Source organism: Elephantulus edwardii, unplaced genomic scaffold (assembly GCF_000299155.1).
Source record: "Elephantulus edwardii isolate Elephantulus edwardi_28Jun2011 unplaced genomic scaffold, EleEdw1.0 scaffold00003, whole genome shotgun sequence".
Classification (NCBI taxonomy): Eukaryota; Metazoa; Chordata; class Mammalia; order Macroscelidea; family Macroscelididae; genus Elephantulus; species Elephantulus edwardii.
Window position 1 is genome coordinate 35,371,699 of NW_006399753.1, and position 25,379 is coordinate 35,397,077.

The following is a 25,379-nucleotide window of genomic DNA, read 5'->3' on the forward strand; positions in this document are numbered from 1 at the left end:
TGTTCATAGTCTTTCAGTGGGTCATACTTGACTTGATGGTACCTTCCAATAACAACAACAACAATAGCCAAAAGAACAAACAAATCTGTCCTAAGTATAGCCAGAAAAGTCCTTCAGAGCAAGGGTAGTGATGTTTCATCTCATATACTTTGGTTATGTTGTCTGTTGGGAGGGGAGCAGTCTTAAGGAAAAGGCATCATAATTGGAAGGAGAGGAAGACCCTCAGTGAAATGGATTGGCATAGAGGGTGCAACAATTGGTTGAAGCACAGCAGAGATTGTGAAGATGATGCAGGACTGGGCAGAGTTCCTTTCTGTTGTAAGTAGGGTCTCTGTGAGTCAGAGAGGATAGCACCTAAGGACAGCAATAATAAAGACATATGATATTGACCACGTTTTCATGTTTGTCATTGGAATGTCTCCTTTGGTGAAGTATCTGTTCAGATATTTTGACCATTTTGTAGTTGGGCTATTGATTTGATTATATTGCTGAGTTTTGGGTGTTGTTTGTGTATCTTAGTTATAGGTCTTTTCCCAGGTATTTGTTTTTCTGAGATATTATCTTCTAGTCTGTATCTTGTCAGATATATTATGATTTTGAATCCTAGTCATTGTTGTTGTTAAGTGCCTTCGAGTCTCAGGCGACTCATAGCGACCCTGAGAAGGAGAATCCTCAACATATAGATAGTTATAACTCTAGTTTATTCTGTTCCATTACTATAGATAGTCTCTCAAGGATACATACTCTCAATTGACAATCCATGTCTAATAGTGAAGTCCTTGGATTATGAGAGAATGGCAGTTTCTATTCCACTGAGTTTGTCCAACTTGTTCTCCAAAGTGATTGTACAAGTTTCTTTCCCACCAGCAATATGAAAATGTTGCCAAAAATAAAGAGAATATTTTATTCTTTTTCTAATTATAAATTAATATGCCCCTTTCAAAAGAGAAAAAGAAATGCAGAAAAGTGCAAAGAACACGATAAAGATCACACATAAACTTCCCATGCAGGCATTATTAACCACGTTGACAGTTTAGAATATGTCCTGGTGTCTTTTATTCTTTGCATATATTTATTTTTTAAAATAATGACACCATGGTATATATTTTAAGTATGGGTAGGTTTAATAGGTTTATATATTTATAACGTATAATAACATAAAAATTCAATTGCATTTAGTAACGCATTGAACCATTGCTTTTATTGACTGTCACATTAGATGAAATCAGTGTCATTTATCCATGTGAGAAATTTTAATGTGAGACCACAACTTATTTCCAGTATCTGTTTTCTCCAACTTAAAATGGCCCCTTTTTTGAGGGCTCTGAAATTAGTGAACAAATTCAGTTTTTTCAAAGGCCTCGCCTTATACCACAAAGAGCTAAAAGCTGTGTCATTGCCCTTCTAGAAGTTTCTCTGGGCCCCAGAGAAGTCAATGGCTCTGCTTGGTTTAGCTCTTCATCCAGTCTCTGAAAACCCTTCCCATTATCCCACTCTTGATAGTGGGTGTCTGTAAGGCCTGCCAAAATGACAGCATAAGTTTAAAGGGGAAAAACCCTCACACAGATCTCCGTGAACAGAAGTTCCTTCATTCAAGCCTCTTCCAAGTGGCCCAGCCTTAACAACAATGACATGTGAGCGCTAGCCACAAGAGCCCAAGTTAAAGGATAGCTCTGAGGACATAAGAACATTTTGGGGGTACATTTGTTTTTAAAATTTTGAGTTTAATCATCTAAAGGAGCCCCTAAATACTGTAGGTTGGTATCAGTTATTGTTGATCTCCGTTGAGTTGAGCATGACTCATAGTGACCCTATGAACTAAAAGGCCTGAAGCCTTTCTATAACTATCAACATTTACCACAATTTGTAGTGTCCAGAGGCATGTTGTTTAGAAGTGGATGCCACTCCTGCTTCCAAGTATCAATTAGAAAATAATATTCTGTTGCCTCTGCAGTGTTGAATGTTGAAAAAGTAAACTGAAAATTTGGAAGCTATTTCTTGAGTTCTTCAAGATTTACACTGTTTGGACACACTTTATTCATCTTTATTCATTAACTCTGATTTCTAGAGAGTTGCCATATTTAGCAACAACAATAACACCCACCCCATCCCATGATGTCCAATTACATTTGAATTGTAAATAAACAGTAAATAATGTTGTATAATTTTGTCCCATGCAATATTTGAGACATGTTTATAAAAAATTAACTCGTTGTTGCTCTAAAATTAAAATTTAACATAATGTCCTATATTTTATCAAAAAGCTTTATTTAGAAGAGAAATTTAGGGAGTGCTGAGGGGCTAGTGATAAGAAGCTGTACTGCCAACCCCGAGCCTCACAGCTCAAATCCACCAACTACTCTGAGGTAGAAAGATGGGTAATCTCCTTCTTTGTGATTTACTGTCTCTAAAAACCTGCTGCGAGGTTAGCTATGAGTCAGTTTTGACTAGATTGCTCAAAAGAACAACAATATGAGAGTCATTTAAGATTGTTGGCAATATGGCCTTTATCTTGCACTGGTCTGTCCATTTGCTGTACAGAGGTAACTTGTGGTTGCTGTGATGCTAAACACTGTGACACTGATATGTCAAATGCAATAATAGTTACCAATGGTGGACAGTGTTTGGTGGAGCTCCGCATTAAAACAAGCTCGGAAGAGGAGTTGCATCCACTTTAGAAACAGCTTGCCTCCAGAAACCCTGTGAACTTGGAGAAATGATAAAAGTTATACAAGTGTTCAGGTCTTTCATTCATAGGGTCGCTATGAGTCATCTATGACTCGACAGCACCTTACAACAACTTAGAGCTCTGTTGGCCTAGTAGATAGAACATTATGTTACCAAGCCAAAGGTGAGTAATTTTAATCTGCAGCCCTTAGGCCTGGTTTTAAATGGTTTTGGTCAAATATTCTTGTAAGCGGTATAACACTGGTCTGTCCATTTGCTGTACAGAGATAACTTGTGGATGCTATAATGCTAAACATAGTGGCACTTGATACGTCAAATGTGAGAATGGTTACCTATGGTGGACAGTGTTTGGTGGAGCTTTCTGATTAAAATAAGTTTGGGAGCAGGAATGGCATCCACTTCTGAAATAGCTTGCCTCTGGAAAGCCTATGAACTTGGAGAAAGGATGAAAGTTATACAAGTGTTCAGGTCTTTTGTTCATAGGGTCACTGTGAGTCATCTACAACTCAATGGCACTTAACAACAACAATAACAATCTATTGTAGCAGGAGAGCAACCATGATGAGCATAGTTATGTATGAAAAACTCAACTCTTTGCTGTTGGAACCAACTCATAGCTGGTGCTTCAGCAGGTTTTCAGACTGTAAATTGCATGAAAGAAGATTTTTCCTTTTTTCTCCTGTCAAGCAGCTGGTGGATTTGAACTGCATGCTTTTGGGTAGGCAGCACAACCCTTTTCTATTAAGCCACTGTTGTTGTGTGTTCCTTTGAATCAGAACTGACTCATAGCTGACCCTCCAGCAGGTTTTCAGAGGCTATGAATCACATAGGAGGAGAATGCCCACGCTTCTTTCATAGAGCAGCTGGTGGATGTGAAACATGGGCCTTTGAGATTGCAGTGCAGCTTCTTACCATTAGGTTACCAGAGCTCCATAATGGGCCACAAGAGCTCTCCTTTTACAAATGCAGGCAAATATGATCCACAAGCCATTTATTCTACAAATTATGTGCTTTCACATGCCAAGCTCTAAACTAGACAGTGAGAATATAGTGAGGAATGAAAAACATGCCTATTTGCTTCCCTTGGGGTTTATAATTTAGTGGAGGAAAAATACTTAAGAAATGTGTAATGGACGCATATAATTACAACTTTTAGTAGCTTTCAACAAAATAGAAAAGAATGGCATATAACAACACTCAGGAGTGTAAGGGGAGAGAGTAAAACCTTACTTGGATATACTATACGAAGAAAGCTCCTTTCATGAGAGGCTAATGAGGCACAAATTGGAGATTGAGATTTCAAGAGGACCACTCATGTGCAAAGGCCCTGAGGCAGGACAGAATTCATGTGTTTTATTAACAGAAAAAGGCCAATCTACCTACACTAAGTCCTGTATAAGTTATGGATATAAAGGTTTAAATGAGAATGCCTCTAATTTTTAAATTGTCCAAACTCCTCCTGGACACATTGTTCTATAACAGGGATCCTCACACTTTGCTGTTCATTAGACTCACCTCGGGAGCTTTTTTTTTTTTTAAAATTTTATTTTATTTTATTATTATTTTGTGTGTCTGTGTACCATCAAATCGGATCTGACTGGTACAGGAGGAGATTGTCTCTCCTTTCCCGGCAGAGCATCTGGTGGATTCGAACCATGCACCTCTGGGATTGCAGTGCAGCTTCTTGCCACTAGGCCACCAGAGCTCCCCTCCCTCAGGAGCTTTTTAGAAATCCAAATGTCCAGAGCACACTTGATGTCATTAAATCCATGTCCCTCTGGTGGAGATGGAGCCATCAGTGTTCTCTTAAAATTCTTCTGCTATTTGAGGTGGGGTGGGGTGTGGCTTGCTGAAATGTAAATTTTGATTTAGGAGTTCTGGGCTGGGGTGGGAGAATCTGCATCCAGCGTCACACTCTTCACAGGTATACCTGCTTTCTATCTTCTTATCATTTCCGTAAATTCCCACTAGTCCTCCTTCAAGGTTTTATCATACTGCCCTTAGGTGCCCAAAGCCAAAGCCTGTAATGGGCTGCTACTGAACTCCACCTCACTTCCTATTTCAAAAAGAGCTTTTTAAGGCTCCAGGACTTGCATTTGCCAGGGAAGGTTTGTGAACCCTCTCAGAAGGCAGGGTAATCTTATTAAGAGAAGATCTGAAGTTTCCTCAGTAACATATACCCCAGGATGCCTCTTTGTTCTGGATGCCTCCATTCTGGAAGGTCTCTCTGTGAGTTTGTTTGTCTCCCAACAGTCACGCACTGTGGGTCCATTTGTCTTCCCTTATCACTCTGGGGCTGCTGCAGAGTCCTCACTCAGCTGTGCAGTGCAGCTTCTTGGCTGACAAGATAATTACATTCGGGGGCAGACTAGGGGAAAGACAGGTAGTGCTAAAAAGTTCCAAAGCTGACTACCACGCCATTGCACACACAGGCTTCAAGATCAAGCACTTGATCTAATTAGCACACTCCCATCCCTACCTGGCTGGCTGTGGAATGCTGACAATTGAAAGCCTGAAGGCAAAGTAGATATCATGCAACCCGGAGACAGGCATTCATGCCACCCTTGTGCCAGAGACAATTACATGTTCTTCTTGGAATCTTAGGTGTCCTAGTAACACAGACAAGCCTGGAGGTGAATTTTTGCATAAAACTGGGAGCCCCGCATTTACTGATAATGAACATGAGAACGAGAGGAATAAAACCCCACAGGAAAGAAAGACCTCATGGATAGACAGCTTGCTGGGTGCCTTCAGAAGAAGGGCTTATTGCAACAGCCCGGCCTGCCTCCAGCTCTGGATGCAGCGTACCACTTGACAAAAGTAAGGTTTTGCCAGCAAAGAGCTGCTTTCCTTTGACCAAGTAAATAGCACAGTATGGGCCCCAGGAAATTAACTTTTGCCTCTATGTTTTCCCTACGTCCTACATTTCTTTCAAGATACGGTCTTTCAGTTTGAAAGTGATTATAGCCACAGTTCTTTCTCATCATTCTTTTTTATCCTTGAGTAGGAACATGTCCTATCATCTATAAGATTCTCTATATAAATTGTTACAAGAGCTCTAAGGGCCTAGTCATAAGGAATTGTGTTACAAAGCCAAAGGCAGGCAATTCGAGTCCAACAGATGCTTCTGCAGGTGAAAGATGGACAGTCTCTTCCCATGCAATTTACTCACCCTAAAAGCCCACAGCAGGGTCAGCTATGAAAATGCACAGACTCCTCCCACGTGATCTGCTATCCCTGAAAACCCACTGGAGCGTCAGGGAAGAGACTGTTCCAATGCAACAGCATTTTAACAACAGTAATATAAATATCGGGCATTGTTATCTTTCTAATGAAAATATCACTCTAGATGTTTTGTTGACATGTGCACCAGATCCTGGCATGGCCCACCATTGCCCTGATGGGGTCCAGCAAGCAGGGATTTAGTGTTGAGACCTGCTTCTTTCACTTACAATCCAAGGTACTAGGCTCTCCAGTTAAAACTGAGGGTTGTTTGTGTCATTGAGTCAACTATGACTCATAGCCACCCGATGAACAACAGATCTGACCTCTGTCCTATCCTGTGCTATCCTCACCACCCCTGGTATACTCAAGACCATTGTTACAACCACTGTGTAACTTCATCTTGTCAAGAGTCTGAAATGTAAAGGAGGACAGTGTGGGTAAGGGATAGAATTTTCAGTTTCCATGTGGGAGACCTGCATTCTATTTTGACCCTGCACATCATGCACAGCCATCAGCAGAGGTTTGCATGCTACTGTGATGCCAAACAGGTCTCAGCAGATGAAGTAGGAAGAAAGACCTGGTCATCTGCTTCCAAAGATCAACCAACAGAAACCCTGTGGCTCAGGTCCATTCGATGAGCAAGCTGTTATGGGAATGGTACAGGATCTGATAGTATTTCATCCCATTGTGTATCAACTAACAATAGCATATGGTTAAAGAAATCAAAAGAAACCTAGCCCAGTATTTGGACTATCTCATTAACCTGTGCCAGGTTTGCCAATTATAGTTACAAGCCTGGGATTAACCACTTCCAGGAACCTACCCCTGGTGGTCTAGTGAACAGGTCTGGCTCTACAGCAGAGGGTAGGTAGGGCAGTGGCCTCACCAGAGCTGGTCTTATCCAGTGCACTAATTCTTCCTGTTGCTCCCCACTGCTGCCCCACCCCCATGAACCAGCTCCCAAACCAGCCCATATCAAAAACTTCACCATCTCATCTTCACTGAGTTGGGACCAACTCATAGCTGACCTTCCAGCAGGTTTCCAGAGGCTGTAAATCGCATGGGAGGAGATGGCCCATCCTTCTCCCTCAGAGCACCTGGCAGATTCAAATCACCTGTCTTTGGGTTGGCAGCACAACTCTTTACCCACAAGGCCACTTAGAAATGATTATTATCAGTTTTCAAGCACAGAATAAAATGTGATAAATATGATTGTAAACAGCTTAAGTTTATTATTGCTTAAATTCTATGAAAACTAGAAAGTATTTTGCAAAATCTATATTGAATTGTAACAATATTAGTGACTGAGCAGAAGCATCACTTTCTCCTCCTTCTATTTTTTTATTATGACGTCAGATGGGTTTTTAAATTTTCTTTTTTAGAAAAAAACCCCAAAACTACTTCAGGTTCACAAATACAATTTCACGTATTATAAGTAAAGTTCCAGAAAATTTGACAAAAACAGTGGCAGCAAGACAGGCTCAGCATTGGCACCTAAATAACACAGCTGCTCTGAAGAGTGAAAGACATATCACTTACAAAGTGGTAAGCATGATACTGGGTACAAATAAGAGCAAGAGTTATTCTTTTCCCAGGTGAAGGGAGGGTGTTGAGTCTGGCCACCTCTAGCTCTCGCTTCATTGCAGGCTCCCTGCACAGAACGATGAGCTGTGTGGAACTGGGGAGACATAGAATAATGAGGTTCCCTCTCCCTGAATCGTGGCCACACATGAGATTGTCCCAGAGCCCCAACAAGAGACTCTCAAGTAACCTGGAGCTTCTGAAGATGCAGGTGTTGAAAGAACAGGGAGTGTTTGAGTGTCAGGAAGACTTGATCCTGTTCTCAGGCCATATGCCTGTACTTCGTGAGGACCGCTTGTTCCCAGGACCAGCTCGTGAGGAAGAGGAAAGAGACAGGTGATATGTAACTGTGGCAGCAGAGGCAGCTGCCCACCTGTGCACCTTCCCTGGTTCCCTATCCAGGTGGATGGGATTCAGGTAGACATTGATTACACCTTGTAGGTAAATAACAGGTAACAGGTTGCTCTAAATACTTGGTTTCACAAATTCTTAAATTAAAATGCTCCTGGCTGAAGGAAGGTTTACAGAAAGGAAGACGCTTTGATGGGGAACATTCAGGTATGGGAGGGGAGAGAAAAGGAAGGAAAAGTGAATAACTAGACAATTAAGTGCCGCCCAGTAGACGCTGACTCATGACAGCCTTACACACAACAGAGTAAAACTGGGCCTGATCTGGGGCCAAACTTACTCTCTGCTGTTCTGAAGCCCATTGTTGCAGTCAACTGTGTCGATCCATCTCCTTGAGGATTTTCCTCTCTTTCACTGACTCTCCTCTTTTCCAAGCATGCTGCCCTTCTCAGGGGCTGGCATCTCAAAGTCTGTGGCACGAAATCCCACCACTCCTGCTTCTAAGGAGCACTCAGGCTTTGCTCCTTCGAAGACAGATTTGCTTGTTCTTTTGGCAGTCCCTGGTATATCCAATATCCTTTGCCAACACTGCAGTTCAGAGACACCAATTTTTCTTTGGTCAAAAACATTGACAAAACACATACACATGTGCTAGATAGTAAACAAAAAATAAATTGGGTGAAAGAAAAAACAACATATAATAAGGAGATGATTGACATAATATCACTAAAGAAAGAGTACATGGACAAGTACACAAGGAGTACAAACAAAAGTAAATGCTTATCACATAAGCAAACCTGCAGTATCAGCAATAACTAGTATCAATCTCCAAGTGAATACAGAGGCAACAGGCAAGACAAATAGATAGGAGGAGGTCAAAGGGACTATGTCTATGACCATACATAGGTTCGGCAGGTGATATTTCTACGTGTGTATTTGTATATGATGTAAACATATCTATGTGTAGAAGAGCTCTGATGACTTGGTCCATCTGTGTTACCTTGCTGACCTAAGGTTACACTTCTGCGGTGGTTTTTCTCTACCAGCAACCCCACAGGAGAGAGATAAGCAGTTTATAGCTTCATAAACCAGTGGAGGGTTATCTTTGAGTCAGTTCTGATTCAGTGGCAGTGAGAAAAAAAATTCACGTATACAGGAGAGTCAAGAGGGGGGAAATTTATATAAACTTCTTTGGTATAACCAAATATACTCTGGAGGAATAAGTTAACTAGTCCAAAATATCAAGATCATAATCTTAGAGGACATCAAGATCAATTGGCATTACCACAGAGACACTGTTCAATGTCCTAGTTGGTGAGTAGGAATAGCCATCTCAAGTGGAACTATTGTTTTATTATCTGTCTGGAACAAAGAGGGATAACAATCAAAGACACATAGAAACTATTAGTCTGCAGGACTAATGGACTTCTCAAACCTCCACATCCATGAGCCAGAGCCAGATAATGTCCAGCTGCCTCTGCTGACCAGTCCAAAGGGGATCACAGTACAGGGACCTGGACAGAATGGGAGGAAAAGGTGCAACAAAATATAAAACCCCAAAAATGGCCAGGCTTACTAGTCTGATAGAAACCAGCAAAACCCAACACTTTGTAGTATATGAAATGATAGTTAAGGAGCTCTAAGGTGTCCTTGAGACCATAGCTAAAATGTCACAAGAACAGGACAGAAGCATTTAGAGACCCATGGAGTAAATTCATGATCCAAGGAGGAAACCAAATCAAAATCTCCTTTAAGGTTGCAGTTAACTCTGAACTTCTTGGACAGGAAGATGAGGAGCTAACTGACCAGAAAGTGCCTTCAAACAGGACCAAAGATTATGCCAGGAGCTGTCCTTTCTAGAGATAAGAGCACAAAAATATCACCAAAGTAGCAGAGGAGGGTCTGCCAAGGTTCTGAGCTTGTGTCTCTTTGAAAGGAAAGCCAAGTGCAGCCTGTCCAAAGTGGGCTGGTTAAGCAGGTATGTGTCTGCGTTTTTCTCCCCTGAGCCCAGCAGGAATGCACACCTGACAGGTGGCTCCAGTGAGCAGACCCTGGGAGGCAGGCACTGAAACTGTGCTCTCTTAGAACACAGGTTTGCAGGTATGAATCAGGCACTTCCCAGTGTATCGGTGATACGTGTCTGCAGAATGATCCTGATCATTTCTCACCCTGCTTCCTAACACAGAAGAGGTTCCCAAGGAGCAAATCCATACTATTGGATAAAGAATTGTGTTCTGAAATGAGTACAGAGAAACCCAATAAACAGAACTAGAAGAAAAGCTAAGCAAACCAAGGCAATCAGAAAAAAAAATCAACCTTGCAAACATGAGTGAGAGAGTAACTCTAGAAACCCCTGGGAGTAGTGGAGGCAGCAAGGGAGAAAAGCCATAATTAGGCTAATCCTTGAACAGCTAACAGAGAGGCGAAGCCTGAGAAATTGAAGCCCAGGTTTGCATCTCTAACCAGTTCCTGCAGTGTCGTGTTTACAGAATTCACCATTTCTAATATCCAGGAGTGATCTCTCAGCATCACAGTGCTATCATTCATCATATCCAGGCATGCAGAATTATCTTTTCTCTAACATTAAACATGTTTAATCATGACGATTTATAATAGCACTTTAGGGATTTAATGAAAGGCAGGCATTGGATACATAATATTTAAAGTAATCATAATACAAGATTTAAAGAGCAGTGTTTTTTTTTTACAATGTGAGACCAGGAAGCCAACTTTTCTATGTTTATAGATAGTGATTTGAAATGGTTTTGGGGGAGTCAGCAGCCAGAAATTAATTGCTAGTTTTCCTCCTCACAATTGGTGGTATTATCCCTGGGTACGGCTTCTGGCTGCCAACTCCTTAACTCCTTCACTCTAGTATTGGCCAATGTGATTCATGTTATAGCCACCACTCCTGATAGCCAATACTAATATCATACCACATACAGGGTCATAAGTATGCTTTAGGGCACGGATGGAGTTCACTTCGTCAGTCAAGAATTAATAAAAAATTTAGAGACTCCTCCAAGTGTTATTCCTCACCATTGGACCAATAAGCAACATCATGATAGATGGAAAGAAGACTGAAGCTGTCACCAATTTCATTTTACTTAGACCCACAATCAACACCCATGGCAGCAAGAGTCAAGAAAGCAAAAGATACGTTGCACTGGGAAAATCTGCTGCCAAGAACCTCCCTTTAAAGACTAAGGTGCACCTGATGCAAGTCGTGGTATTTTCACTTGTTTCCTATACATCTGAAAGCTGGACAACAAACTAGGATGACTAAAGAAAGAATGCCTTTGAATTATGGGATTGGAGGAGAGTAGTGAATATATGAATAAAAAAAGAATAAACAAATGTCTTGGAGGAAATGCAACTGGGATGTTCCTTAGAGGAAAAGCTAAAAGAAACTGTGTCTCACATACTTTGAGCATGCTGTCAGGAGGTCTATGGAAGAAGATACAATATTGGGAAAGATCAAAGGAAGGTCAAAGAAAGAGAGGACAAACCTCAATGAAATGAACTGACACGATAGCAAACAATGGGTTCGAGCATGATGTAGGTGGTGAGCCACGTGCAGAACTGGGCAAGGTTCGTATTGTCATTTATTAGGTTGTAGTTGATTTGATGGCATCTAACAACAACAAGGACAACAATGGGCCTTGTAGAAAATACTCAATCCACTTTGGTCTTGGGCATAGCCACCAGTTGCCGTTGATTAGATTCTAACTCATTGAGACCCCATGGGAGTCAGAATACAATTGTGTGCTGCAGGATTGTCAGTAACTTGCTCTTTAAAAGTATACTGCCAGATCTTTCTTCTGAGGTACCCCTGGATAGGCTCCAAGCTCCTACTTTTTTTTTTTTTCAGCCAAGCATGTTGACCATTTATACTACATTTATATGCTGGTAATGCCCTCAAGCTAAGAGCCTTGAAATTATTTTTCAAAACAATCTAACCCTTTCTTTGTCAAGCTCTAAAGATCTCTTTAGTCTTCTGGGATCAGTCACATTTACACACATTCCTGCTCCACTTGAGTGCAATCCAAGTTCCTATTCAGGTATTCACTGTTAACCACAGGTCTCACGCTTCACGGCCTATTTGTAACATGTGTTTATTTGACAACATTTGTTTGGAAAGGTAGGTCGATGAAGCAGTGTGTTCCCAGAGTTTTACACGTTTTACTTGACTCAGAGACATGGAATGGGGCCACAGACAGTGACATGGGGCGTGGACGAAAAGTGAGGGACATTTTGTGGGTTTTTTGACTACTCAATAATAAAACCTGATGTAAAGGCAGAGCAACATCAGACACACTGAAGAATTCAAGTTTCCACTTGCATCAAGTTTACACACCACCATGAACATTGACATAAGTAAAAAAATTACAAACCCCACAAGTTAAAATGAAGAACTCATTTTTCCAGACTAAAATATTTGCCATCAAGTCAATTCCAACTCCTGGCAAGCCATGTGTACCAGCTGAGAGCCGGGGCTTTATGGCTGTAGCTTGTCAGGGAGTTCTGGTGGTCTAGTGATAAGGAGTTTCTCTGCCAACTCAAAGGCAGGCTATGCAAATCCACCAGCTACTCTGTAGGAGAAAGATGGGCAGTCTCCTTCCATGCCATTTATAGGCCCTGAAAGCTCAAGTCCATGGCAATGAGTGAGACCTTTCATCATCAGATCATAAGGTCTTTCTTCCATCATGCCTCTAGGTGGGTTCAAATCACCAACTTATCTGTGCAGGAGATGTAAAACTAGAACTCATCCAGAAGTACTCACTTCTAGAAGTTTCCCCAGGACTTCCCACATGTAATCTGTGTTCTCATCTCACCCTGGCTTCGTTTACTCTCTTCTCTTTGGTTTCTCTTATCCTGATTGATTTATTTAGAGTGACTAATTTTATTTCTTTATTTAATATCACCAGGTTAATTAATTCATAGGGTCCCTATGAATCATAGTTGACTCAACAACACCTAACAACAACCATATAACTAATGAGAATTATAATTCTAAAGTAGCTTTGTGCATTTTTTTATGCTACTAAAATTCTCTTTGGAATAAAATTGGGCATTAGTATGCTTGAATTTTAGGAGATGCCCTAAATCCTTCACTCAAAGTTTATTTACTCTTTTTTCAAGATCCAATTTTAATAAACTCAGTCATCTGATTTTCCAATACAGAGCATCTTAGAAGAACACCACTGACAAAGAAGAGTTGTCTGCTCTTGATGTAGTACAACATATCACACCAGCATGATCGATGTTATTGAGCGCAGCAGTGAAAGACTAAATGAATATATCAGCAGGCAAGTGATGCATGGCAGCTAACAAGGAGAAGGTACAAACTATTAACACAGACAACAGCAACAGCAAAACAAGAAGTAAATGCCAAGCAGCCAGGGTCCCACTCGGTAAGGAATCAACCTCTCTGGATTTCAGAAACCTCTGTACTGCAATCCCAAATGCACACCGTTTGAACGCACAAATTGCTCTGCAAGAGAAGGATGGACAATCTCCTCCAGTGTGATTTACTGTCTCTGAAAACCCGCTGGAGGGTCAACTGTCAACTATGGGTCAGTTCCAACTTGACGGCACACAACAGCAACAACAACAACAACTGATGATTATAGCACAATAATAAATACTGGTAAACATGACTAATTCTTGAAGGAAAGAAAGTCAAAGTAATGAAACACAATGTGAATGAAGGATAGTGCAAAATGATATATACGAACTTTGTATGCAAACCAATATAATATTTAAAAAAAGAAAGTCAAAGTATGCTTGGGATTCTTTGAAATGTCAGGGATGTGTGTTCTACATTTTAGAAAACTTTTTGTTTCACAATGTTCTTGTTATGGTTGATTGCCATGGTGTCACAGCTCATATATTACAGTGGTGTGAACTGTGCTTCATAAGCTTTTCTTGACCATAATCTTTGGAAAGAAAGCCTTGTTTCCTAGTGGGTAAGGAACTGTGCTGACAACCCAAAGCATTCGGTTCAAATCCACCAGCTGCTTCTTGGGAGGAATATAGGCATTCTCCTCCTGTGTGATTTTACAGCTTCTGAAAAACCTGTTGGAAGGTCAGCTATGGAGGGTCACTTCTGGTGAATTGACTTTGACTATTGGATCTTTACAAAGGAATCCAATTGCTAGGACTTTCTTCCACAGTTCCACTGGGTGGATTTGAACCACCAACCTTTCAGTTAGCACCCAATCTATAACTGCTTGTGCCACCAGCTTCCTTTGTTTGGAAGTGATCATTTTAAAAGTTTGAAAAGTATGGGAGCTTGCTTTTTTAAAAAATTAATGTCAATGAACATTTACAGAGATTTTGGATTTCCATTCATTCACTGTTGCACTTTTCTACCCGCCCCCGCCCCCAAACCCCCAGTTCACTCTTCTCTTTGAAAAGTAAAAGAAAAATTCCTTCATTGGTATACAATCCCCTTGCACCTCCCCACCCCCACCCCGACTATACTCCACTCTGCAACCTTCATTCTGGACTCTTATGATAATCATAATGCCTTATAATATATTGCTTTTAAACTGTTTTCTCCTTTTTAAACCACAGCACAGTGATGACCAAAACCTGCTCGTGGGGCAGCTATGAATTGTTTCCAACTCACTGGCCTACGACCACTATCACCACGACCACCAAATGGTCAGTAGTTGGAACTCATAGGCTGTTCAGTGAGAGAAAAATGTGAGAATTTTGAACCCTCTGGAAAATTTCTTCTTTACAAAAGCTTTTTCCCTGACCAAGCTGAATACCACAGCTTTCATGATATAACACTGTGATATCTTCTGGTTGGAACATCTCAAAGAAGCAATAGATGAAGAATGGGTACTGTTGAGATTTGCCCAGTTGCACTATGCTCTTGTTGTTGTGTACCATAGAATCGGAACCAACCCATAGCTGACCCTCTGGTTGATTTTCAGAGGCAGTTAATCACACAGGAGGAGAGTGCCCATCTTTCTTCCGCATTGCAACTAGTGGATTTGAACTGCATGCCTTTAGGATTGCAGCACAGCTTCTTGCCAGTAGGCCACCAGGGTTCACAGTCATATTGTAGTGAAGATCAATTCCAGCCACTTCCAGGACAGTGCTGCCATAGTGCTGGGCCCAAAAGGAGTCTTCATGACTTGCAAGCAAGAGAGAGTTAACAGCAAGCATCAGAATAACTTCTTTTCCCACCGAGTGATTGCTTATTAAGGCCTCTGGACATTCAGCATGACCTGGTGCCTATCTGGATGTGTGGAGCCTTACTTTCTGAACATTACAAAAAGAGAATAAATAGTTCCTGGAAGCATGCTGGAAACCCCTAGACACAAGATGCTCTGTAAATGGAAGATGTTATATAAATGTTATTATTATGTGAGACCAGATTCCTTCCAGTCATGACATAAATAACTGCCCTGCACTCATGCAGTCACAGACACTAGATTTCCCTGGTGGCAACTAGGGCCAGTCTGTTCTCCACCTGAGTGCAGGAAGTAGCTCAGATGTTAGAGTTGCAGATTCAAAGGGAGATGCTATTCATTATCAGATGCCGCAGTTCCTGGGTTACAAACACCCAGTTTATGTTCCCTGCACTCCTATTTGCATTTTGTGGTTATGTTGTTTGTTAGGTGCCATTGAGTTGACTATGACTCATAGTGACCATATGAACAACAGATCTTTACTTTGTTCTATTCTGCACTATCCTTAAAATCACCATGCTCAAACCCATTGTTGTAGTCAGTGTGTCAATCCATATCAAGGGTCTATCTCTTATCCTCTTTCCCAGCATGATGCCTTATTCCAGAGACTAGGCTTTCCTTGTGACATGCCTGTACCGTACCACCATCTTTGCCTTTAATGAGCGTCCTAGTTGTACTTCCTTCAAGACGAACTTGATTATTCTTCTGACAATCCAGAAGATATTACGTACTCTTCTCCAACACCACAAGTCAAGAGCATCCGTTCTTCAGTTATCCTTATTCATTGCCCAACTTTCAGATGCATACTAAACATAGGCTTTAAACTGACGTCATTGCTTTTTAGCACTTTGGAATGTTCTTTGGCAGTAGATTTCTCCAATGCAATCCATCTTTTAATTTCCTGATTGCTGCTATCTTGGGTGTTGATTATGGATCAAACTAAGATGAAATTATTGACAACTTCAATTTTTTTCCTTCATCTGTCATGATGTTTCCATTGATCCATTGGTGAGGATTTTAGTTTTCTTGATGTTAAGATAAAATCCATGTTAAAGACTGTATGCCCTTTAATTAAATTTGCCTACACTCTTACTGAACCAACCCCTACTCACTACAGATTTCTTCCTCACAATCACCTTAACTTGCTGCATATACAGCTTTTAAAATTTTGAAAAATATTTCTCTTGTACTAACCCAAGCCCTATTACTTGTTTCTGACTCGTAGGGATCCTCCATTGAGTTTCCAAGACTATAAATATTTGCAGGGGACACTGCCCATGTTTCTCATTCAAAGCAATTGGCTGGTGGGTTTGAACTGCCAACCTCTCAGTTAGCAACCCAATATGTTGGCAACACTATGCCTCTACCAGCTGCATTTTCTGGTAACAAAGTGTGATGTTAGCTAAAAGTTGGCTTGGTGGTTTGTTTGTGTTTTTGGTTTGTTTGTGGTTGGTTTTTTTTTTTTCCATTGTAGTTAATCCTCTCTAGTCTCCAGCTACCTTAACTGCACACACATGATCTTGCAAATTAGCATGGTCTTGTGAATCAGTGTCAGCTATGGGATTAGGATATGAGAAGGAGTGCTTCCCACGTTGAGTAGCAAGACTTGTGGCAGCAAGACTTGAGGCAAGTAAGGTTTATGGTGTGAAGACCCTGGTGAGAGTGAAACCTTGGTGGTGAAGAGACTGTGGCATTTCTGTGGACAAATGGTGGCAAGATGTAACCTGAAGCTTCTTGCATTTGTACTGGCCATAGTTAAAGGTTTGGTTGTTCTTGCCTGGTGTTTGAAGGAGAGGCTGACTTATAATTGCTCTGAGGCAAACCTTGTTTAATGATTTGGTTGTAACTATTCTGAAGCAAACTTTGCTGGATGATTTGGATTTGACTGCTGAACTGAAACGAGATCCTGGACTAACTGAGGATTCATGCCTTGGAACTGTTGGGCTAAAGCCTGAACTTATTTTGGGTGTTATTGTTTGGCCTCCCCCATTCAATCCCCTAATAAACCCCATTGTTGGTACTGTGACTTGGAGTCTGTGAGTCAGCAATAAATAAATGAGCCTCTGCTGCTGGGGCTCTAGAGGCACCATGGGGTTGGGCTATGGGCTCTTTATCTGCTTTCTGCCCTGAAGCAGTGAACGATTGTCCTATTCTTTTTCTCTTTGGTCTATTCAGAGGGATGTTCTTGGTCCTGTGCCCCCATTTAGACACAAGGTAAAGCTAAATATGAAGTATATGGATCTATTCCAATTTACCTGCAGATTAGCTTTAAGGTATATTAGGAATTGATCTTGTTCATAGCCTGCGGATTGCATTATGGATCCAGAATTCACAGCCAGAAAGCAGAACATACATCATCTTTCTCACTTAGAGTAAGCAAACAAAGAGTTGATTTTTAAAAATTCTTTTTGTTTACAGAACTATGCAAAACTTATTCCTGGAGCTACAGTTGGGCTACTTCGTCAAGACTCTGGAAATATCCTCCAGCTGATCATCTCGGCTTATGAAGTATGAAATTTTAAATTTACCTCCTTTTGTATGTCTTTGGAATTTAAAACCAAGGTGTGTTTGGGATATTTACATATATACTTAACTGTCAATAGAGTTCTTCACTCAATAGCCCTCAAAAAAAGTCTCTCTGCACTAATGTAGCCACAATATAAATTCTGTCTTTTTTAACGCATTCTTCCTGAAACATGGAAGAAAAGTCATAAGCTTGATTATATGTTTAAGTGACTCTTATAATAGTAATCAAAAGCAGTACTATCTCTTGGGAGCATTTTGTTTCTACTTAATTTTCTCCGTGAGTCATATATTTAAGCTTCCCTCTTCTCCATCTCCACAAAATATTAAGTTTAGATTGCAGCAAGTAAGATAGCTATGTGGCAAAGCAACCCCACATGCATAATGTCATGAGAAAAAATGCAAATGTTGGTTTGGCTATGCACCAAAACACCAGCGGTGACCAGAAATACCACTTGGTAGATTCTCTATTTTGACAAACTGGAAAAAAAATGTTTTAAGTATATAATTTGCCTTGAGTTTTTTTTATTACTACCTGAGGATAGAATACAGAGTTACTATAATGTTCTCTTTTCTTATCCTTCTTTCATATGTCAGTTAGTGGACATCCAATTGTCAGTTACTGGTTGTTACTTTGGTTTCTAAATTTATCTCTCTTCAACAAAAATTTTTAAGAATGAAGATGACACTAATATAAGACAAGAACAAAGAAAAGTAAAATTTTGTAAACTGTGAATCTTTACTATTTGTGTACCAAGCAGGACCATAATTACAAATGAATTAAAGTCAAAGACATCACTGTGGAGAAGAAATCGGCATATAGTTGACCCTCCAGCATTTGTTATTTTTTGAGGCTATGATTGCACAGGGCGAGATTGCCCATCTCTCTTCTTTGGAGTGGCTAGTAGATTTGAACAACTAAGCCTTTGAGTTAGAAGTGCAACTCTCTAAGGATCACGCCACCAGAGCTCCCTAATGTATTAATAAGAGTGTCCCAAATTTTAAAAATTTTGAAATTACAAATAAAGGATCAATTTGCAGTATGCGCTAATACTTTGAATATGCTAAAACACTGTTGATTTTTCTTTAAAAACAAAACAAAACAAAACAAAACCCACAAACCAGCTGTGGCCGCCACATAGTGGATTTTCTTTAACAAATAAAGTGAATTAAGTTCTAAAAAAAAAAAAAACCAACAAAAAACAAACCAACCTTAAATGTTATTTCAGAATCATCTGGGAAGTTTTTCTAAAATAAGTTTCTCCTCATTGCTCTGATAGACATTTTAAGAGAACATTAAGGGACAGATAAGCTACATATTTTGAAAAATATCCTTCAGTGATTTTTATATTATCCCTTTTGAAAGTTATCTTAAGAATTTAGACAAGGAGTGGGCATGGTTCAATTGTTACTAGTTTTATAAAACACAATGTACAGAAATGATTGTATGAAACACAATGTGAATGAAGGAAAGGGTGAAATACAATGTATATGCATTTTGTATGAAAACCAATACAAAAGAAATATTTTAAAAAAGAGTTTAGACAAGGAGTTTCTTTTCAAACATTTTATTTCGTCAAGCAGTAAACTACAGAAGTGCCCATTACAATGTTAGGAAGATAGAGTTTCTTCACTGATAGCCTGAACTTCTCAGCTCACTTCAAAAATTAATGACCCCTACCTCACGCTGCATTGGAAAGCTCACCAACAAAGTGCTATGAAAATCTAGCTTCCTCTCCTGCAGTAATCAAAGTATTAATGTGTAGAATCAAAATCACACAGCAATCCTTTCATGAATTAGAAAACACCATTTTCTTTCAACCCAGTCCTTTCTGAAGTGTTGGCTACTGAAATCTTTAAATGAACTAAGCAAATTAGGTAACAGTAAATTGTCAAAAGTGTTTCCCCGAGTTTGACCAGCCCTGTCTATACTACTGCCTGTGTTACAAGAGATTAAGATCAGTTTACTAGTCACAGAGCACTCATACAACTTTAAATAGTTAAAACCAAGACATTGAACATTTGAATTTAATCTCATGCTCCTGTTTTACTGTCTCAAATATACTAAGAAGTGTCTATTACCTTTCATAACAAACAATCTTGCTCTGGAATGCTTACTGAATGAGTCTTTCTGAATCACATGTGAAGCAAAATTTCTCCGCATCAATTCAAGTGGTTTTCCTTCTGTTCTTTCACATGTAAGAGCCTTATAATATGACTATTCATGGGTTCAGTTTCTTTCCATCTGAAAAAGAAAAGGAAGAAAGGAGGGAGAGAGGAAGGAGAAGTAAATATTAAGGCACAAAAGAAAATCCTTCTGACTTCTATTGACACAGACAGAATATTTGTGTTGGTAATTAGTAGTTAGATTTTCAAGTGTCATATTGATTTTTTTTTAAAGCAACAAGACGTAAATACCAGATTTGTAATCATCTGACCATCAATAGCTAATTTTCTTCCTTCTTTAACCACTTAATTAAAGCTACTTAAATATTGATTTCAAAGGTGAGCTCCTCCACAGGCATTTAAGGCCCATGAGGGAAGTATCTTGTTTGTTTGGGTTTGGCTGATTAATAAGAAAATGCTCAATAAATGGAATGATGTGATACACAAGTAAACATGTATGCCTTTTCCTTGGGAAATGTGCATCAAAATATTGATGGACAAAGAAATTATCTGGTATCCCAACAATCTCGTACCGAAATTTCAGTCATTTGGGGAGTTATATTGGCATAGCCTGTAGGGAGTTGCATTGTTAACCCAAGGGTTTGAATCCATCAGTGGCTCTGAGGGGAAAAGATGAGCAATCTCCTCCAGTGTGATTTACAGCCTCCTAAAAGCCTGATGGTGCATCAACTTTGAGTTGGCTCTGATGTGATTGCAATAAATAATGAGTGAACGAGTCATTCATTTATAGACTTGTTGAGTAAACATGTCATTCATTTCCAGCTTAACTCCTGACTCACTGCATCACTCTCTCCAACCCTGCAGTTTTGCACCATTGAATCAATTCCAACTCAAATGCTCACATTAGCTTTTGATTATTTTATTGTAGTTAGGTCGGTGGACAGATGAATGATAGGTGGATGGGTAGGTGGGTGTATGATCATTCTCACACCCTGGTCTCTCAGTTTCTTGAACTTCTGTCTTAGTGATCCTGTACCCTCCCCACTTCTCATATTTTAAACCTTGAAACTACCAGTAAACTCCTTTAAAATCCCAGCTCAATGCAATCCACTTTTTTGTTCGCTCATTCCTATCTTTTTCAACTCAGTCCTTCTAGTTCTCTTAATATTTCTTCTGATTCATCAGAATCTCCAGTTTATCAACCCTATTCTTTCTCTTGCCTGGACCCCCAATTTAAACTCAGTAATCAACCATTATGATCATTCCTTAGACATACGTCAACTCTCCTGCCTCTTACTGTTCCTTTGAACTTGCATGACTAACTGCATTCCTAGCTAAGTCCAGTTGTCTACTCATGTACACAACTAATTGTATATGGAGAAAATATATAGACACGTTCACCAGTCTCACTTTAAGTTCACGGTCATGAACATATCTGTCTTTCTCTGTCTCTCATTGCAATTAAGTCAGGACTAACTCATAGCTGACTCTCCGGTGGGTTTCAGATGCTGTAAATATTGAAAGAGATTGCTCATATTTCTCCCAAGGAACAACTAGTGGGTTTGAATCACCTGCCTTTTGACAAGCTAGCAGTGCCCCTCCTTACTTCCTAGACAGCTCCCTCATGAACCTCCAGCAGATCCTTAATTCTAACAAGGAACCACACTTGACTTCTCTAGTGGATATTCCAAGGAAGATACCTAGAAGTCAGAGGACACATTAGGGGGGAGACCTGGCCTCTCTCTAACATCTTCTACCAATAGTTTTCTTCTTATTTGATGGTAATGCTACCTATCTTGTTACTCAAACCAAAAAAATGTGAGATGATCCTTGTCTCTCCTTTTTTTTTCTCCTTACATTGTACATTTAAGCCATCAGAAAAGCCTATTTCATCTACCATTAAAATGATTTAGAATTTGAGCCATTTTCATCTCCACTGCCTCCCTCCTGGTGAGAGTCAACACCTTTTCTCACATGAATTATTGCATTAGCTTCCTAACTGCCTTCTCCACTTCTACCCTTGGTTTCCTACAGTCTGTTTTCAACACAGCAACTGGAATTTTTCTTTAAAAATATTCTACGAGCATATAACACTTCTCTGGATAAAATATCCTAGGTATTTCTGCATTTTAGTAACAGTAAAAGGTGAGTTCCATCTATTGTACTTCTGGAAGGAGTACATTCTCCTATTACTCCTCTGATTATGTTCTTATTTTTCTTTGGTGGCCTCCTGGGTAAGCAGTTGTGCTGCCAACCGAAAGGCAGGTGGTTCAAATTCACCAGCTGCTCCACTGGAGAAAGATGTGCGGTCTCCTCTTGAGCGACCTACAGCCTCAGAAAAGCCACTGGAGGGTCAGCTAGGGGTCGGTTCCACCTCAACAGCATTGAGTATGACTCTCCTTTTTGCTCTCTCTTCTTAAACAAAACACTGACTTCCTTGCTGTCTTGTACCCAACACACCAGGCACGATCCCCTCTAAGGCCTTTCCTTTGGCTAGCCTCCTCCTAGGAATGTTTGTTCACAGATAGCTGATTAACTTCTCAATTCTTCAGGATTCTTCCAATGTCACCTTGTTAATAAATCCTACCCTGACCACTTTGTTTGAAATTTAGCCTGCACCCTCTTTACTATGATTTGATACTTAAATTACAAGGTTTTGTATATGCAGAACTGTACCAAAACAAAGCAGCCTGGTATAAATTTTATATCAGTAAAGCAAATATTCATTGTTAGAGAAGTCTGCAATTCTGTATTCATGGCAAAGTGACAGCCAGCTGCATTACAGAACCTAAGAAATTAAGCACAAGTAGAGGAAGCTATGTTGTATTTTGTAAGACATAGCAAAAAAGTGCCTTTCCTATGCCAAGCAGTGCAATTGAGGGTGGGTGGGGATGTTTGCAAAGTCCCTTGAAATGGATTAATTTTCAATGCAAATAGAAGTTGCTGTGACTGAGTCATATTGTGTAGAATGATCTTCAGGTATTTTGTCATTGCTTTATTGTCATTAAAATAATGGTGTATCTTACAGTTAATGGACTCTTAGATTCAGCACAATAGAGTATGTATTTACTGTACTGTTTTACTTGCTTGGTTAATGAGACAGCAAATTTTAGAGCTAAGGTTATTTTATTCATTTATAATTTGATGAACATGAGTCTCAGTTTCTTTCTCCATGTGTATCTTTTAGTTGTAACTTCGCTAACTGTTTATGCCTTGACTAAAGGAACTGCGATCTGAGGTGGAACTGGAAGTTCTGGGGGACACGGAAGGACTCAACCTGTCATTTACGGCGATCTGCAGCAATAGTACCCTCTTCCCGCACCAGAAGAAGTGCTCCCACATGAAGGTGGGAGACACAGTAAGTAGATGGCTATGTGTTATCTGAGAAAAATATCCGAATGGGTCCAAAATCAGCTTACTGTGCCAAAGCTGGCCTTCTCCTTTTAAGAATTTCAAAAGTAAATGTCAAGGATTTCTTAAACACCTGCCCACCCCACTCTTTCAGCAAAGCTGATCTCCACCCAGCATTGCTTCTTACCAGGCCTTGTGGTGGATTGAAGCAGCAGATAATTAGTGTTTCCTTTGCCAGGCTTCCTTCAACGTGACTGTGAGTATACCAAACTGCGAGAGGAGAAGCCAGCACATCACCATCAAGCCCGTGGGGCTGGGGGACGCCCTGGAAGTCCTTGTCAGCCCAGAGTGCAGCTGCGACTGCCAGAAAGAAGTGGAAGTGAATAGCTCCAAATGTCACCACGGGAATGGGTCCTTCCAGTGTGGGGTGTGCTCCTGCAACCCAGGCCACTTGGGTCCTCGCTGCGAATGTGGTGAAGACACGCTGAGCAGTGATTCCTGCAAGGAGGCCCCAGATCGCCCCTCATGCAGTGGCAGGGGTGACTGCTACTGTGGGCAGTGCATCTGCCACTTGTCCCCGTACGGAAACATCTACGGGCCTTACTGCCAATGTGACAACTTCTCCTGCGTGAGGCACAAAGGGCTGCTCTGTGGAGGTAGGTTTCCACTAAAATCCTCTGTACGTGGCATGTTCAGGTGTCAGGAAGGGACTATGCATGCTTGCACATGCTTCCACAGTTCTTATTACATGCTGTTAAGTTGGACTCTCCTGTACCTGACTCATCAGTGGGTTTTCAGAGGCAGTAAACTCCACAGGATTCTCTTTCACCATCTGTCTCCCATGGAGCAGCTAGTGGATTCGAACTGCATCTCTTTGGGTTGGCAGTGAAAATCCCTACCACTGAGCCACCAGAGCTTCTGCCTACAGACAGTGGTTACTCACTAAGTAGTTCTGAATGGACTGAATTAGAACTAGATTAGAACTAGAGGAGCTGGACCTTCTCTTGCATACCAACTGGAACAGAATCTCTTATTATTATTACTTAATCTCTATTATTTCCCCCTAAGAATTGATACTAGTTGTATGAGTCATAATCAACCTCAGGGCACTTAACAACAACCACACAAACAGATATCCTGTCACCTCTGCTTCACTTGTGAAGCCTTATGTGTGTCAGAGTTTTGAATTTTTTGGTACTTGTTTATTGACAAAGTTTGGATACGTTGATTTTCATACTGGATTTTTCCCAGAGTTTTTAAATGGCCTGTTTTTTGGAAGTAGATTGTGGGTTCAGACTTCCCACCTTCTGGTTCATTAAAAAACTGGTTTGCTTTTAAGAATAAATAGGTGGAAAATGGTTAATCTTCTCTCTGATTACCACCCAAACTCTATAGAACTACATGTCACCTCAACACTAGTAGCTTCCACATTTGTCTAGATCAGGCGGCTGGTTCTCTGATTCAACTTTAAGTGTCCTTTAATTTGGAAAAATAAAAAGCTCAGGCATTAAAGGAGCATGCTGGCAAGGACAAGGGCTGCTAACATGCAAAATGATCTTTCAGGGTCTTCATTCATTCCACAGCTACTCATTCGGTGAGTAGGTCTATTCGGTGCCAGATGATAGATTGGGGACATATTTAAAGATGACTATGAAAACCATTGTTTGGGTCTTTTAGATTAGAAAATTGAAAAAGTATTCTATAGAGATATCTATATTTAAATACTTTTTATAGGTGCATAATCACTAGAGGTTAAGAATAATTTAAAATATATTTTGTTTACTGGTGCTATAGATTGGTGGAACTCTTGAGACTGCATCCTTTAATCCTGGAACTGAGTTTAATCCTGGCACAGCTTTCAGCCAAAGAATAGCCAGGCCTGTGACACCAGAGAGGTCCTCAGTCTTTAGAACAGTCAACCATATGAGATCAAAAGGGCAGAATTTTTCCAGAGATGAAGCTCAGAAGGCAGAAAGGGGGGAAGTTAAAAGAACTGATAGAAACAAGAATCACAGTGCGGAAGTTGGAAGAGCACTGTTGTATTGTGAGGATTTTAATCAATGTTTTAAAGGGTTGTATTAACAATTGAATGAAAGACCATACTTTGGGCATGTTGTAAGGAGGGATCTGTCCTTGGAAAGGGCCATCATGCTTGTGAGGGTGGAGGGACAGTGCAAGAGAGGAAGACCTAGGGTTCTATGGGTCAGTTCTGACTCTCGATAGTACAACTATATATAGTTGTTGTTGTTGTGTACTATCGAGAGTCAGAACTGACCCATAGAACCTCTGATGGTTTTCAGAGGCAGTTAATCACGTGGTAAGAAATGA

At 40.4% G+C, this 25,379-nt stretch overlaps 1 protein-coding gene across 1 annotated transcript in view; it reads left to right on the plus strand.

The window, feature by feature from the left end:
• ITGB6 (integrin, beta 6) overlaps positions 1-25,379 on the plus strand; it is a 107,414-nt gene that overhangs the window by 45,276 nt on the left and 36,759 nt on the right. Inside the window, exons 8-10 of the mRNA XM_006879369.1 lie at positions 17,469-17,558; positions 22,924-23,058; positions 23,290-23,707. Coding sequence (XP_006879431.1) covers positions 17,469-17,558; positions 22,924-23,058; positions 23,290-23,707 — 643 coding nt within the window. The remainder of the gene's footprint in view (positions 1-17,468; positions 17,559-22,923; positions 23,059-23,289; positions 23,708-25,379) is intronic.